Genomic DNA, 15,846 nt, shown 5'->3' with positions numbered 1-15,846 from the left:
ATGCTGTTAAAACAGAACTTTTAATTACAAATACTAAATTATTGTAACGATGAACTTAGCTTACTACTAGAGAAGCAGTTATTAAGGTGAAATATTACTCTTTGATCTTGCAAACTATATTCAAAAGCCGAAGTTGTATGTGGGTTTAATCTTTTAATCTGTATTAAAAATGAGCCAGAAACAAGATGGAAGGCCAACTCTCAAGTCTTTGAGTAGATGCAGAAGCACTGTAACTTCATAGTGTTAAAAATTCTTAATACATAAGGTGGAGTGCAGTTACTCTGCTTTGCAGCCTATAATTTAAATTCTACGTCATATCTTCATCTATTTACACATTGTGTCAGAACAGTACTTGCAGTCCTTGTTCGGACTGTTCCTGTTTGTATACAGCTTTTTCAGTGTCTACGCCTTTGTCCAAATGTGCACGTATGCCAAGCAGGAGGCATTTGAACACAAATTGAAGACCATGTTGCCTAATGTTCCACTTTATGCAAAACGCTGCAGCATAGTCCATCGAATTAGAAAACTTTGGTGACCTTATGTAATAGCATTTCATTGCAATTTAATATTAGAACATAATGGAGACAGAAATCTGTTATCTAATCATTGTTATATCTTTAAAATCAAGTATATTTTTGACTTGCATCCATTTACAGCAGTTATTTTGACTATTCTAGCAATCTTGTTATATGTTGATAATACTGATTGAGGTAACACGTTAGTTTTTCATGTGTGAAATAAAAGTAATGGGAACAAATTTGTCCTAGTGAGTTGGTGGGAGATACTGAGCAAGTAGAACACTTACTTCTCCCTTTGATGAAATCACTTCATACAAACAAGGTTTTTTTAATGACAACCAACACACTTGTATCCTTTTATGTTAATAGTATGAATCGAAGAAGAGAATTTCAGCAGAGGAGGCCATGAAACATGCATACTTCAGAAGTCTTGGAACAAGAATACACACTTTGCCTGAAAGTAAGAGAAGTAATAAAGTAGCAGAGTAATGTTAAGATAATACATTAAAGCTAAGTACATTGCTTAAGGAAAAACTCTAAAACCTAATCTATTCAAGAGTCTGGTATATATTGTCTTAAATATGTGGGAATATGAAATATTTTTTAATCTAAACTATATCATTAAGAATAGAACTTTGTTCAGTGAAGCATAGTTGTTTGGATATGAATTTAGTTTCTTTTTGACATTCCAGGTGTTTCAATATTCAGTCTAAAAGAGATTCAATTGCAAAAAGACCCTGGCTTTCGAAATTCCACTTACCCAGAGACAGGTATGGAAAGCTTAATATCTTCTCATATCTGCAAACAGAATGCTGTGTCAGAGGCATTTGGAACTGAAAAATACTTGGTTAAATTGGTCTGTGTGAATGTACTCAAACAAATACCAAGAATTATTTGCTCAGATTCCTGTAGAGACAATAAGCTAAATGCATAGAAGGAGGTGAGTTTGACCAGGGATGGGCAGAGGGACTGTTAATACTGAGAGCATCTTGGAGTTTCAAACGATTACTGTGTGGGTGTTGAATGGTGGCAAAGTAAAAAAAAAATAAAAAAATAAAATTGCAGTAAGTGCAGTTAAAAGAAGACACTGATATGATTTCAGGACAAAGGATATTCTTTCAAAATAGAAAGACAGAAGATACAAATAGCAACTGAATACCTTGTTGAGCAAATGCTTTGGTTTCTTACCGTGGTCCATGTTCTGTTGTAGGACATGGGAAGAACAGAAGGCAGAGCATGCTTTTTTAAAGTGGGCGATACAGAGTCAAGCCCAAGCCTATCCTGTCAATCAAGGACTGGGATCTGAAGGCAGTGCTCTCTGTTGGTGGACTTGGAATCACAGTTTGTCTACACTGTCCTCTTCACAGTGGAGTCTTTTTATTTCCAACCTGCAGATTATGTTTTTATATTTGTTGTCACAGTGTGACAATTTTTTGTACAGTTGGTTTTAAGGTCTCCTCTGCCACTAGAGCCAGTAGGTTACAGCTGTTGATGTAACTGTAGCTGCAATTTTTGTGCAGGACTGAGAAAAACAGTGCATTATTTATTGCGGAATCATTGCTGCTAAATAACTACTGTCTGTATAGTAACACAACAGTTCCATGCCTGAAGAAGTTGCAATGGCTTTATAATATGTGAATGCATCTGTTTCTCTTCATAAAATGTTCTACTGCTGCGGGGTTTTTTTGTATTTCTTAAACTGCAGTGTTTCCTGGAATGTAAACATAGCTTTGCTTGGCTATAGGTGAACCATCTTTAATGCTCTAAGTTCATGGCACTTAATTCCTTATTTAACATTGGAAGTATGTGTTGCAATAGTTGAATAATTATAATGTTTTTGAAAAGCACATGGTGTGAAAGTTGATTCAAACAAGTGAACAGACACTATTATTTGCTCTCAGATCCTACATTAGTTATTGATAAATTAGAGCGTGGAGGCTGGATGATAAATTTTGTCAGGCTTACTCCAGTGTAAGATATTTGCACGTTGTTGTGCATATGGGGCCTGCAGAAGCAATGACTTTTTTACCTTGTTTTTAACATAGAAGTACAAAGAGTAAAAAGATTATTCATGTACATTGGACCCTGGCTTACTTTTGAAATTTAGAATTTTGTTAGAGGAACAGGACAACTAATTACAAGAAAATGGGAATAATGTCACGCTTTTCCCACCTTGTTGCTCTCCCATTTGTGTATTATTCACTTGAAATCAACTGGAAAGATGCAAGTTTGTACTTGATAAGAACTCACTATACCACAGAGCTTTTACAGTGGGAACTTAGAGAGTTTTTTCAGATCTTAGATGTTATCTGTTTACCAGAGACAGTAAACATGTTACTACTATGCTTATGCATCTCAGTGAGTATCATAAGTACACCCTTGGTGATGGTTACAGTATTTTTAAGCATTTGTGTTCACCTTTATGAACTTATTTGTTTAGTGCATCTTAAAGAAACTGTAAATCTTATTGGTATATTTTGAAATGGTCATGTAAATCTTTGGCTGGTATATCATGAAAATAGTCATAGGTAACTTAATTTTTCCTGACATTCACTGTAAAACGTTCAGGGGTCCTACCATTTCTGTTCAGGAAATCTTGTAGTTTTATTGTTATTTAACAGTATTAAGTGAATTTTTGTATATTTCATTTTAACTTTATTTGTGAATAGTGATTGTGGCATGTTTGGGGGTGTTTTATTAATATTTCATTGATACTGGTAAATTTTAATTGGGATTTTTTTTTTATTTTATTTTCTGGAAGAGAGAAATTCATGTGTAATGGTGACTATTGGACCACTACTGCTTTTCAGCCTTTGTAAACCGGTTTTACGTTAAATCTTGTAGACCTAACAAACTGCTGTTATTTCTAACTGACCGACCTGTATTAATATTGTACTTTTGAAAGTATAAATATTATGTGGAATTCTTTGGGTTTTGTTTTGAAATTTATAATAACAAAGGCCCTGTGTTGTTAAAAATACAGACTAAGTGAACTTGCGGTTCTTGGGGCTTTGTTGGAAACGTTTAGCTAGATCTGTGTGTTGTGGGAGTCATCGGTTTTAACTTTGGCTGCTTATTCATTCATGCAGTGCAGAAGTAGTGGCAGTGGAAAGTAATGTGACTCATCCATGACTGAGGCCATTCAGGTTCTTATCATAAACATGGTCCACAGTCTAATTTTAGGCAAGCAAGTCCTGCATGTTACACGGTATCAGAAGCGTTGCCTGGGTCTAGGAGCGTAATACGGGTCTCAGATACATGCGTGGGTCTCCCACTGATACCAGTGGGAGCGTTATGTGTGTGTCAGAGGCAGATTTGGCACTGATGAAAAACCTTTGTCCTGAAATAGTTGTTATATATTTTTTTATAGTTGCTATGGATCTGATCTAGATTTTATACTGATTAACTTTGTAGGAAATACGTTGTAGACGTGATGGTGTTGAAGCAGGAAGTATCAGGAAAACATCTCCTTTTTTTACAAAAGTAGTGAAGATTCAGAGTAAACGTTCACTGTGGATAAATGTGGGATTAAGCATTTCTAGAACAGTAATGTTTTATAGGTCATAAAAGAACAAGTAATAACGTGACACTAATGAGTAAAGGACTTAAAGGTTTAACTGGTAAAATGAAGTTCATTAATAAATTTAGAAAGGGATCAGCTGCGGCTAACAAAAGGACGTTTCCATTTTAAGTAGGAATTCAGGTTTTTTGTTACAGATGAAAAGATCTTCCATAAAACTAAAGCATTCTGCTTATAAGAGATTTTTTTCCTAAGGGCCTATAAGTGAATCGGTTGTCTTCATTAGGAGGTAGTTTTTAAAGGATGTATTTCTTAAGAAACTTGGCATCTGTGGTAAAGCCAGTTTGTGGGGGTTTTTTGTCTATAATCGAAATTCCTGTGTCAGCAGAGACAGTTCTGTGGCAGCTGCCTGTCTGGGGCAGTAGTCAGCGAGTCTGAAGTTGCTGGGCATTTCTCTGACGTCCTTTTCATGCAGTTCAGTGTTCTGCCTCCTGTCTGGCAGCATCAGGTGCTACGGACTTTGTTTCACTGTCCCCAGGAACTGTAGGGAGCGTTGGCCTTTCGGGGAGAAGACCTCAACCGTGATGAAAAACAAGCAGATAGTCGCTAAAAATGGGTGACGCTTGAGATCCGGTATGACGACCTTTGCTTGAAGATGAGTGATCAGTTAATGAGAAATGGCCTGCAAGTTATTGCTGATTTTAAGTAGTTAGTTTTAGAAGATACCTGGTGTATTCCATCTACCCCAGGGTAGGAATGCCAAGGTGCGTGTGTAGGTGTGTGTAGGAATAAGGTGGTCTTGAAGACAGGGAAGAGGCAGGTGGTGAGGTTGCATGCACATGCAGGTGAAGGATGAAGGGGAGAGAGGGTGGGTGGAGGATGGGGATGGACAGGACAGAGTAGGAGATTGAAGAGGCAAACCAGCTGCTCAGCAATGCTCTAGTGGAACATGCATCTCAACACAGCTGTGTTATTTTTGTGCTGCTTTACCACAGCATTAAGTAGCCAGAGTGTATCCCTGAATTGGGCAATAAAACTTAAAATAAACAATTATTAAAGAATCAACATGCTTTGTATTTGCTAATCATTTGAAAAACTGCAAGGTAGCATTCTTTGGGCTGCCTGCTCATTGTTCACGCATGAGTTTTTCAATGGAATAAAGGTACGTTGTTCCTGTTTTGCAATGTTAAGATTGAATTAAGGTTAAGTATCCATGCAGTTACTGAGGACAAAATATACGAAAGGTATGTTGTAAATATCCCCAAGTCAAGTATTAAAAACCCAGGAAACACCCGGAGTTAAGGTCAGACTTGAAAGAAATCCAGACAAGTATGGAAATACACGGCTATAGCATATAATGACACTGAAGAAAAATGAGATTTTACCTTGTCTGTGACAACATTTTATCTGGTCACTAATGGGCAGAGTTGAAACAATTCAGGCACCGCGTTAGCATGTTTTGAAACTTTTTTTTCCCCCCGTAGTAAAGTTTGGCTTGGAAACAAATGCAATGTATCTATGAAACTTCTTAATTTTGTGGAGGAACTTGAGTGCTTACAGGGTGTTTTTTTTTCTCCTTTTTCCATTTCAGAGACTGGGCTGTTAGATTCAATGCTGCTGTTTGGCCGGTGTCCCAGTCAGCATCATCCATGTATCTCACTGACATCCATATCAGACCAATTTAAGAGACTGACAAGATAACAAGTACAGATTGTAAAACATGAAGGAAGTACTGTGCAAGTGCTTAGCTAATCGGTACATTGTAAAGTAAGCTCTGGCCGTACAGGTGGGGTGGTTTTGAAAAGTAAAAGCCAAGTAGATACATAGGCTTTAATTCATACCATACAGTCTTTTCATCTGTGGAGTTCAGTTGCACAGAAATCATCACACTCTTCTTCCAGGCTGCAGTGGATATTTGTGTTGTCAGAACTGGGATTAGAGTTTAGCTATCCTAGATTTTTTTTAATCTTTTGTGCATGAATTTTAGTGGGCTGTACAGTCCCTTTCTCATTTAACTGAAAGAAAAAGATTGATGTCGGTGGAAAAACACGTGCGTTACAATTTTCCATTATTTTCACATGCTTTCCAAAGATCCCTTAACTCATTTAAGTTCTGTAATTTTTGAGCCAACTTAAACTGTGAATGCACATGTATGCATATACTTCCCATGGTAAGTAACTGCTGTGTTTATTGTCCTGGCTGCATCCTCCAGAATCATTTAAGAAGCAGGCCTGCCTAAACAGGTTGCTTTTACAGTCCTCCTAATGAAATACGAGTCTCGTTCAGCTCAGATGCCGTATCTTGAAACACATTTTTCCCCAGAGAGCTACGAAGTTCCTTCATTTGATGCAGTGGGATCTTGCTCATGGATTTGCCATCGCTCTGGGTTGCAAACCAGGGAGGATGCTCTTCCCTGTCCCCTCCCCAACAGGCTCTTGCAGAGCACCTCTCTCCAGGCCCTGCATGGCAGGGTCAGCACTGCCTGCTCCTCCTCCCTCACACCCTGAGCTTGTTTTTTCAATGACTCTTTTCCAGGAGGAAATGTAATTTCCTTAATTTGCAGGAGGCGGCAGCTGACCTGGAGCCATGTTAGCAATAATTCAGGTGATGTTTGTCCGTTTGCATTTCTTGCAGAATAAACACAAACTGATGGGAATCTTTTAAGACAAAAATATTAATGTATCCTAGAGCCCTCTCTTATAGGATGCTTCTCTACAAATACCACCCCACCCAAGGCAGGCCGTGATGCCGATTGTCCCGAGTCCCTGCCCTGAGGTTCATTCTTCTTTCTTCATTATTTAAATTTGTACCTCTCCTCACTAATGCTGTCAGTCTCTTTGCCTCAAGAAATAGGTTTGTACTCCACCTGTGTAGGCAGAGCACTCACGTATTGATTGGTAAGAGCAGTTACAGTTTGGGGCTAAAACGGATTTCTGAAGTTGTACTTTTCTGACAGCTTCGTAGAGTTACGCTTAAACATGAGTGACCGGTGTTTGTTTATCCTACGGGATAAACAGGCAGTCTCAAGATCAGAAGGGAACAGCGACGCCTTTACATAAAAGACTACCTGGACTTACTATGCCTTTTCTAAACTCGTTTGGTGGTCGCGGTGGCTTCTGAAGATGCTTCCTGTAGGCACAAGATCACGCAGCCTCTTAATGCAGAAACTTGTTCTGTTAAAATTAAATGCTGTAGAGTGTTTTAAAGGACCATCTCCCCTTTAAGCAGTCATCTTGTTGACAGTTCATTACTTCTTTGGTAGGTATTTCCAGATTGGCAGGTACCTGTCTCATGAGACTAGTTTTACTCAGACAAAACAAATTGTTCTTTGTTGACATAATGGACACATGTCATATCTGACTTTTTCTGTAGTTTGTTATCACCCATCACAGTTTTCCTCACCTTGAAAGTTTTCTTTAGAACTGAAGCCACTTACCTGTGCCAGGGCAGATGTGTGCAGTCTCTTGGCAAAGCTACCCAGTAGCTGTGGCCTTACTGGCGGATACTTGCCTTTCTGAAAAAAACAATGTGAAGGTAAGCCAAGAATAGCCTAAGCATGCACCCAGCCTGTATAATATTGAAAACTTTTTGTGTATTGCTGAAGTGTGAATAAAGTGTAAATCATTCCATAAAATCCCTCAAGTATAATCAAATTGCATTTACTACCATGAATACTGAAAACAGTAAATCCCGTTTTGTTCCCCAGGATTGTTGGCTTGGAACTCTCTGTGCCACAGAAATACTGACACTTTGACAGTATTTATTTTATAAACATTTATTTGGTTTTTCTCTAGAGTTAAAAAGGTATCTGTTAATAAAATTCAGTAGAAAATTACCAATAGAGTATTTTCTTCGAGGCATAAGGCATAACAATCTAGTGGTTTAGGTAAGTGTTACACTTGAGAGGCTGGACTTCATTTGTATAAGTTATTGCTGGTACGAAGAATTTTTGTTCCACATTATTGACCAATTCGGAAGGCACGTTTCATTTTGACAACCTGGGTTTTTTTAATTGAAAAGTCAGCTAGAAAAAGAAGACGTGTTCTACTGCTGGTTTTATTCTCTCAAAGATGAGAATACAGCACTACTTTCCTGGGTGTCTTCCCTGAAGTTTTATTGGATTCTCTCAGATCCTTTACAGTAATCTGTTAAAATAGATTTTTGTTCCCAAACTGCTATTTTCTGCTGTCTTTAAAAAAAAAGCAAAGTCACTGAAGGGGCGAGAGGGTGGGAGGGGAGGTGTCGGTGTGTCAAGGTGTGTTGAGCCTTTTGAAAAGAAAAAAAATTGCCTTATGAATAGTAAAAACTTGGAAGAATCTGGATGCTTTAAAGAATCTCTTCTCTCTCGCTCCCTCCCTCCTCATGTTTGTCTGTTCTGTTGCAGCGTGGTAATCAATAGTTATTAAGTCGAAGACCGAATTTTCATGAGTATTTTGTCTTCACTTTTTAAACTCGTAGTGAGAAACACCTCATCTCTATGCCTTGTTCTCCCATGAGCTATACTGGCGTGTACGAGGTGAGACTACTGAAGCAGGTGTTCATGCTTTTTCGAAAATGAGATGAGATTTGGGTCTAGAGCGTGAATAATTGCATCTTGGCAACTTCCCTACTGAAAAATATTCCATGTACCTGGGAGGAACCTATTGACAGAGAAATGTTTGATCTGTAAGCCCTTGTGATTTATCTCCACTAGACTAGTCAATCCCATCAGTTACATGCTGTCTTTTCTTCCAACCTATTCTGATTTTACTTGATATAAAATTTCCCTTCAGTCGTAAATCTTGTATAGGTTCATCTTTGCGTTTTGAGTGCGTGGAATGGTACCTCTTGGAGCTCTTAAAACACAAATGACTTCCCATGCGCTTTGTTCTTTTTCCTTATGTACTGCATCTAATTGCTGTGTTTATCAGCACTGGTACTTCACACTGGTACAGCAGTTTTTTATCCCATTAATTACTGGGAGTGAAACTGAGGAGTCATTTTTGGTTGTGCAACCCAGGAGCCTGAGGAAAATTCCTGCTGTCTTTTGTCAGACTACCTCTGCCCCAAAAATGGCTTTTCAACATCAGAACTGCATTAATAAAATGTTTATTTAGCACCTTTCAGGTTGAAGGATCCAAAAGCACTTTACAATTAACTACACACATCATCACTGAAATGCATCCAAGCAGAAAATCGGCAGACAACTCACTGCATAAATTTCAAGAGTGGACTTTTAGCCAGCTGCTTGGCAGAGAAAGCGAAGTAGAAGCTCTAATGACCTGTAGCAAACAGGATTCTGATTTTGATTTGGTTTTTGAAGGTCTCATCTGAAAAACCTACATGGTAAAGCTGCATTCAGCCCAATTTAGCCACCTCAGAAAACTGAAGATTTGCATCAGCCCTGCCAAGATTAGAATCTGTGGTGCCAGCAAGTCTAGCCTAATCCTAACCTGACATTTAGATGACTAAACCATCACCTCAAGGTGGAGGACATGCCCAGTAAATTCAAGTTGCAAGTATATAGTAACACAGTGCTGGGTTTTTTAATCCAGAATTCAGATGTTTATACATAAACATCCCACATGTACAGTATACCTCTTCACAAGCACCAGGCATTAATTTACAGTCCTGTAACTTTTCCAGCTTTGGGGGAAGGGGAAATACGACCTTCTGAGCTTTAGTAACAAGAATCAGCTTTCCAGGGGAATTATAGAAGGCACTTGGCACGACTGAACAAAGCACCTGGTAATTCTCTATCGGGAATGATCCTCATTCCCTGGGAAAACAGAGATTACCTGCAGTCCTTCCAGCTGTTATGTTGACCTTAAGAAGTACAGGCCGAATAAATTCTGAGTAACGTCTCCTTTTTTCTACAGGAGTGTTCTCAAATGCTGGAAATCTCATTAATATTCACAGCCCAGGTCCTCCCTGTTGCATCTCAACAGAAGAACTTGGGCATAGATGTGTAAATGTGGCTTTGTTACTCCTAAATGCATCTTCTGACTGTAACGTTGATTACGTTTTCCACTTCAGCAAAGAAAAATTATAAGGCTATTTTTATACAATTTGAAAGCACTTAATACAAAGTTACATGAATACACTGCGACATACGGCCTATCCATGGAGAATACTGAAATACTACCATAGGGCTGTTCAATACTAGTTTTTTCTTTCAACTTTTTATCTTAATACTAGAAAATATATAAATCATTTACATGACAATTATGCAAAAGAAGGCACAGCCGGTTATAGTTTACACAAGCACAACGCGTAATATGCAGGAAAAGGGATTAGAAAGAAGCTTCACATCCTTATTAGATACATTGTTGCAATCCATTAAGAAAAGTACTTCATCAACAACAGAAGTGTTCAACACTTGAGAGCTATGATATAAAAAAATTATAATTCATTTAATGCAAAACAGATTTATATATACTTTTATATATAAACACTGTTTAAAAATGCTAACATAATAAAAGTAGATTATCCATGTAATGAAAAGTGCAAACCAAAGTAATAGAGGGTTTCACAATGTCCTTCTCATGACACAGGAAAAACTAGCCCATAGGAATGAAGTGTTACATCCACCAATAAGTCCTTGGTGCGATAAGGCAACATCAGGATTTCTGAGCATTTGGAGAAAGCAGTACTGGAGAAGAGGCTCCGTCCAGACTGGGAAGTGGCACTGGTATGTGACCATTTAGCAGAGTTGGAAACTGTAAGAGGCCAAAAGGTAAAAATTACTCTTTATCTCAAATCATTCAGCCCAGAAGCAGATGGATATAGCATTAGCAGCTGACTCCAGATGGTTTCAAGACTTGTGATTTCTATATAGTAAGATACACACCAAAGGCCTGCATCAGCCATTAGGGATGTAAAACAGAGGATGAAACCTGAATAATTTGTAATGTACAGGGATGTATAAATCTATTATTGGCTACATTTTATAGAGAGGTTCACGTAACAACATGTTTATCTCACCCAGGGAAAGTGAATCCTATAGAGAAATTTTTGCCATCCGTTCTGCTTCCAAAAGTGTTTTTCAGTCTACAAATTATTAATTAAAATACATCCTTTTCATCTGTCCTTCACAAAAGCTAAGCAGGAAAGAGCTTTGCAAAACTGAAAGTAGAGATGTAGTTTTACGGTAGAAAAAGTACAATTGTGAATACAAAGCATGGGGAAAATTACTCTCAAGTATTTACAGTTTCCCCTCTGTATTCACTGAAAAAACATACATCAGCTATGCCGGATCGTTCAGTATGTGAAGCAGAATATATTGTCACTTAGTATTAACCTGCTGCTGAACTATTGTGCAAAAAATACTTACTCAATACATAAATTGCATATTCCTAGTTCATGACGGCATCCTGTCTGTAACTTGCCTGCAGTGACGTGTAGTGACTAGTCCTTAACATCTGACCAGAGAAAAAAGGCAAAGTGGGTGGAATAAACTTGCTGCAGCATGAGGTGGGAATTATCCCAGTGGTAGATACCGATCTAGCCTCCAGGCCCAGTTCCAGGAGCGGTGCTGGGCTTTTGTGGGCTTGAGAGAGACAGAGCTCCTAACTTCACGTGTCTGGCGTATTTTTTCCCCTTATCAGATCAGTTCTTCAACAGCCGGCTGTGGTGTAATCAGCCTCTGCACGTGCGTGCATATAATCTGCTTGTAACCAGTTTACTCTTCCACGGAGGTGTTAGTTAATGGTACCTGTCTTCAACACGCAGCTGAAAACCATGCCAGGCAGCGCAGGCTCAGCGGTGTGCTGCGGGGGCTGGCACCGCACTCCTGGCGTGGCCAGGACTGGCTGATGGCTCTTGTTTTAACCAAACCAAACCTCGGGAAATGTGTCCATCACTTCTGCCAAGATTAATTAAAGCACAGAACTTGATTACAAGCTCTTGCTTTTCCAGTCTAGATCTCTAAAGCGAGACACATAAATTATAAAGTGTTTCATGTGATTTCTAACATAGAGTTGTGTGATCTTTGGTGTCTGTTGAGGCAGGTGGCATGCTGGCACTATGGCCTGAGATGCAAACAATGCTAATGTCACCATTTCTTCCTTCCCCTGGTCTCCACCCCAACCCAGCTCTCTTGTTCTCCGTCCTGTTGTCTCTGTAGCCCCTGGGGCTAGGACAATGCTCTGTATTTGTATGCCTCCATGCAGTGGGGATCTGGAACTTGACTACACCCTCTCAGTGCTACCCTCTACACAGTAGTAACAAAGAAAATACGCTTAATTTAGTTAACACTAAATTCAAGCTAACCTGATAGTCCTTACATTTGGCTGCATTTTTTTTTAATTAACCAGTTCTGTGCAAGTCTCTTGCTGTTATGTGATTTCAAACTAAATGGATGAAACGTCAAAATCAGTTTTAATTACACTGCAGTGTGGCTTCAAAGGGAAGACTTCCCAGGTAGGTCAGTATATCAAGGTAAATTGTGTGGAAGGAGACCGCAGATTTCAGTGATGCTCTACACAGGGTGTATAGACATAGATGTATGGGAGTTGCTTTCACCTCATGAACATGGAAGGAGAGGTTTTACCAGTTAATAAGCATCTGTGTGCTCTGTGAGGGAATATGCACGTAGTTGTGTCCAGCACTGCCAGAACAGGCTCCTCCTGCTTCATTAAAAGAGGGACCGTACTTTCCCATAGGCTTGTTCTGGGCTTAGGGGGACCGTGACCATGGATGGCTCCTGTCCTAGTCCTTGTATTTATACAAAGACCAGTACTAAAGAACTGTAGGCAACGCCAGGCATAGTGCTACTGTGACAAGCAGCACACGCCTGGAAGAAAAAGAAATAGGGGAACCTGGTCTGTCCTCCATGGGTGCTAGCAGGCAGGGGTGCAGGGGCAGGCAGGCAGCTGCAGAGCTGCCCTAGCCTTGAGCTGCTGGCAGGATTCCGACTCCAACAACAACAACCAAGTGTTCTTTAAACTCCCAGTGCAAAGGACCAGGTGAAAGCAGAAGCAATTCGTGAAGCAGCTCCAGCACTTTCCTCCGTTCCCTGACCAGCTGCACGGAGCATGGGCTGGCTTGTGCAGGCAGCCAGGGGACAGCTCTGCCCCGACGCCCACGTGGGCCAGCCTGGCAGGTCTTGGTGGGGCTGGCAAGACTTCAGCTGTGGTTGTCATTTAACAGCCTATCTGCTGTTAAAATAAAGCTTCATGCTCTACAAACTTGTCCTTGTAGCCTTTGCCTGAATCAAGCATCGTTTAGAAGGCCCTTTGGGTCTCTCAGAAGAGAGTGAGCCAAGACCACTCTCCACGTTCAGTTCCCGCAGGGGGTGGCCAGCGTATGTCCGTACAAGCCCATTCCAGGCCATGGCACAGACACTTCCCTCTCAAACGAAATGTCTGGCTGTTTTTAACCACATGTGCAAAACCAAGATCCAATAGGGACAAATGAGTTTATCCAAAACACAAATAAGCAGCCCTAGGGCTCCACGCTCAGCTGTCCCACTGGAGGTGGAAAGACTTACTATGCCAGTGAGGACCATACCCGAGCAGAGCACTTGAGCTAAAGCCCAGCCCTGGAGTTGGGCTGTCAGTCTCCCTGAAGGTTCAGAAACTAACACGGGGTCCCCGTCTACTAGCAGCAGCCCCCTCTTCTGTTAGTGTTGGCCCTCCACAGCAGCTGGGGAGTTCATTCCAGGGGTGTCCCTGCATTCTTCAGCTGCTCAAATGGCCATCGGCTTCTTGTGCTTCTTGCCAGTCAGCTGATCAGCAAAGTGTCTTCTGTGACTGCCTGAATCAGCTGCTTTGCAACAGCTACAGCTGGAGCTGCTAATACACCATCCCCACCATCCTGTTCCTAAGCCTCAAGCAAATGCTGCAGCAGAGTGCTGTGGCCAGTGTGGTTTACTTAAAAACTTTTGTATTTACCATGTCTCTATAAAATTAATATAAAATCTATTAAAAGAGTTTTACTCTTTCAGTACCCGTGAGTGAGAGGGGACAACGCTGCCTTTCTCCTGTTACATACAGAGAGGCGCTCAGAGGTATGAATTAACTTATGGTTGAGGACAAATAATTTGCAGAACTGGAAATAGAGCCTTCAGGTTCAGAGTGCCCTTATAGTAAATACAACTGTGCCCTGTCTTCCTGAGTGAGAAGGAGCTCATTGAGCCAGAAGGATAAACCTACACCCACCTTACTGAGCGAGACCCCAACTGGTCTTGGTTTTCCCAGGGTCCACGATGCACTACTCGCCTGGCTGGTCCCTGACTGGTCTGCGCTCTCTTCCTGAAGCTCTGAGAGCTCAGCTACCGACTGTTACTGGGGTCCAGCATTTATTTCTGTTTCCTTCATGTAGTATGTGTGTGCTCGCTGCAGTAGACTGCCCTGTAGGTTCTGACTGTGCTACCAAGGGTTTAAAGAGGGTACAAGTAAGGCCTCTCTTTAAAAGTGCCTCTTAACTCCCATATTCGCTTAAACTATTTGAAAAGCTCTGGACCACTGTGAGCAGGTGTTCCCCTGATGTCTCCTCCACATGTGCGCTTTCAGAAATGAAACCTGTGCATTGGAAAGACCTACCTGGAACAGAGTGTTTGGTCCCTGCAGCCTGGCAGGACTCAGAGGAGCAACAGGACTGAGGCTACTCCAGAAATGAATGCTAGACAGCAGTGGGCTTGGGGTCAGCAATAATCCATTTGGGGTCTGCAAAACAAAAAAACACCCCGTGATGCGTGCCTTGGGAGTTACAGCTCCACACAGTAGTCACAGCCCCTAAAGTCTTAACACTTCACCTGCTGGCTCTTTTTCCCAGTCAATTCAGACGCATGCCCAGTCTACTGGCCAGCAGCAATTGCCCGTCCAGCCCTGCATCGGTCAGCACTGGATACCTGCCCATTTAATATTCCTTCGTATGCAAACCGATTTCATTGCTGTTGCAGTTTGCTTAAGGAGAAGCACAGTTACTGTTTATTTGAACCACGCTCATGCAACTGTATAAAATACCACGTGTACCCAAATGTCTGCAAGCAAAGCCTAGTCTCCTTCGGAATGATTTTTTACCTTTTGAAGGGCAGCGACTGCTTGAACTGACTGCAGCTTTTGAAGCATTAATACAATTGCATGTGGAGCCAAAAGAGCCACTGCCGGCCTTTGAATTTTACTCCTCTGATGACGCCTGTTCAAAATGGAAGAAGTTTCAAGAAACTGGCAGCGTGTAGGCTGACGCAGCAAGAGGCAGGTGTATGGGTTGGGCGCCCAGAGAGACGCAAAGAGCACAGCAAATTGTTGGAAAAGAACCAAAATGGCAAGAACTAAGAATCCATGGCTCTTCCCAACTTGGAGGTGGCTCCTTCCAGTGCCATGGTACGCGAGGACTTCTGGGAATGCTCTCAGCACTTCTACAGCACAACTGGAGGGGAGGCAGAGTTAAAGCACATGCAAATCTCCATTCAAAGGAAGAATCACATGAATTATTCTGTATCCAGAGTAATTTTATCTTTCCAAAAAAGAACATGAAAGCGATGTAACAGTTTTGAACAAAGTATTTGGCATAATGAGATAATCTCAGCAGTAATCTTGATGCCAATTACTAAAATCAAGTCTTATTTAGCAAAGCATTTAATGGAATTTGAGTGCACACTTAGCATGTAAGTACATGTTTCCCTGTGTAGGACAAGTGCCTTGGTGCTCAGCTGAACTAGGGCATCAGTTTGTCCAGGCTTTAAAATATGTAAACAGAAGACAGAAGGTAAGGAGCGTCTCCCCCTAGTAACGAGCACGTCATGCATTCTGGTACCTGCTAGCTTCCCACCAGGCCAGAAACATACAACTCGCACATACGTCAACTGGAACCAGGAGTCTCACG

General features: G+C 40.9%; 2 protein-coding genes across 7 annotated transcripts in view; one reads left to right on the top strand and one right to left on the bottom strand.

The window, feature by feature from the left end:
- CDK17 (cyclin dependent kinase 17) overlaps positions 1 to 7,873 on the top strand; it is a 96,776-nt gene extending 88,903 nt beyond the window's left edge. For 3 of the 4 annotated variants that reach the window (XM_055712615.1, XM_055712616.1, XM_027815390.2), the window contains 3 exons: positions 888 to 978; positions 1,211 to 1,288; positions 1,729 to 3,516. In XM_055712615.1, the coding sequence (XP_055568590.1) occupies positions 888 to 978; positions 1,211 to 1,288; positions 1,729 to 1,766 (207 nt within the window). In that variant the 3' untranslated portion in view covers positions 1,767 to 3,516. Of the gene's footprint in view, positions 1 to 887; positions 979 to 1,210; positions 1,289 to 1,728 lie in introns of all 4 variants that reach the window. The other variant, XM_014285892.3, reaches the window with a different exon arrangement.
- Positions 7,874 to 9,110: 1,237 nt separating this feature from the next.
- Positions 9,111 to 15,846, bottom strand: part of ELK3 (ETS transcription factor ELK3) — a 39,667-nt gene continuing 32,931 nt past the window's right edge. For all 3 annotated transcript variants that reach the window (XM_055712618.1, XM_005446312.4, XM_027815391.2), the window contains 2 exons: positions 14,562 to 14,684; positions 9,111 to 10,736 (listed from right to left, as the gene is read on the bottom strand). In XM_055712618.1, coding sequence (XP_055568593.1) covers positions 10,638 to 10,736; positions 14,562 to 14,684 — 222 coding nt within the window. In that variant the 3' untranslated portion in view covers positions 9,111 to 10,637. The remainder of the gene's footprint in view (positions 10,737 to 14,561; positions 14,685 to 15,846) is intronic.

This window comes from Falco cherrug, chromosome 5 (assembly GCF_023634085.1).
Source record: "Falco cherrug isolate bFalChe1 chromosome 5, bFalChe1.pri, whole genome shotgun sequence".
In the NCBI taxonomy this organism is placed as follows: domain Eukaryota; kingdom Metazoa; phylum Chordata; class Aves; order Falconiformes; family Falconidae; genus Falco; species Falco cherrug.
The sequence above is the reverse complement of the archived record's forward strand: the minus strand, read 5'-3'. Positions and strand labels throughout refer to the sequence as shown.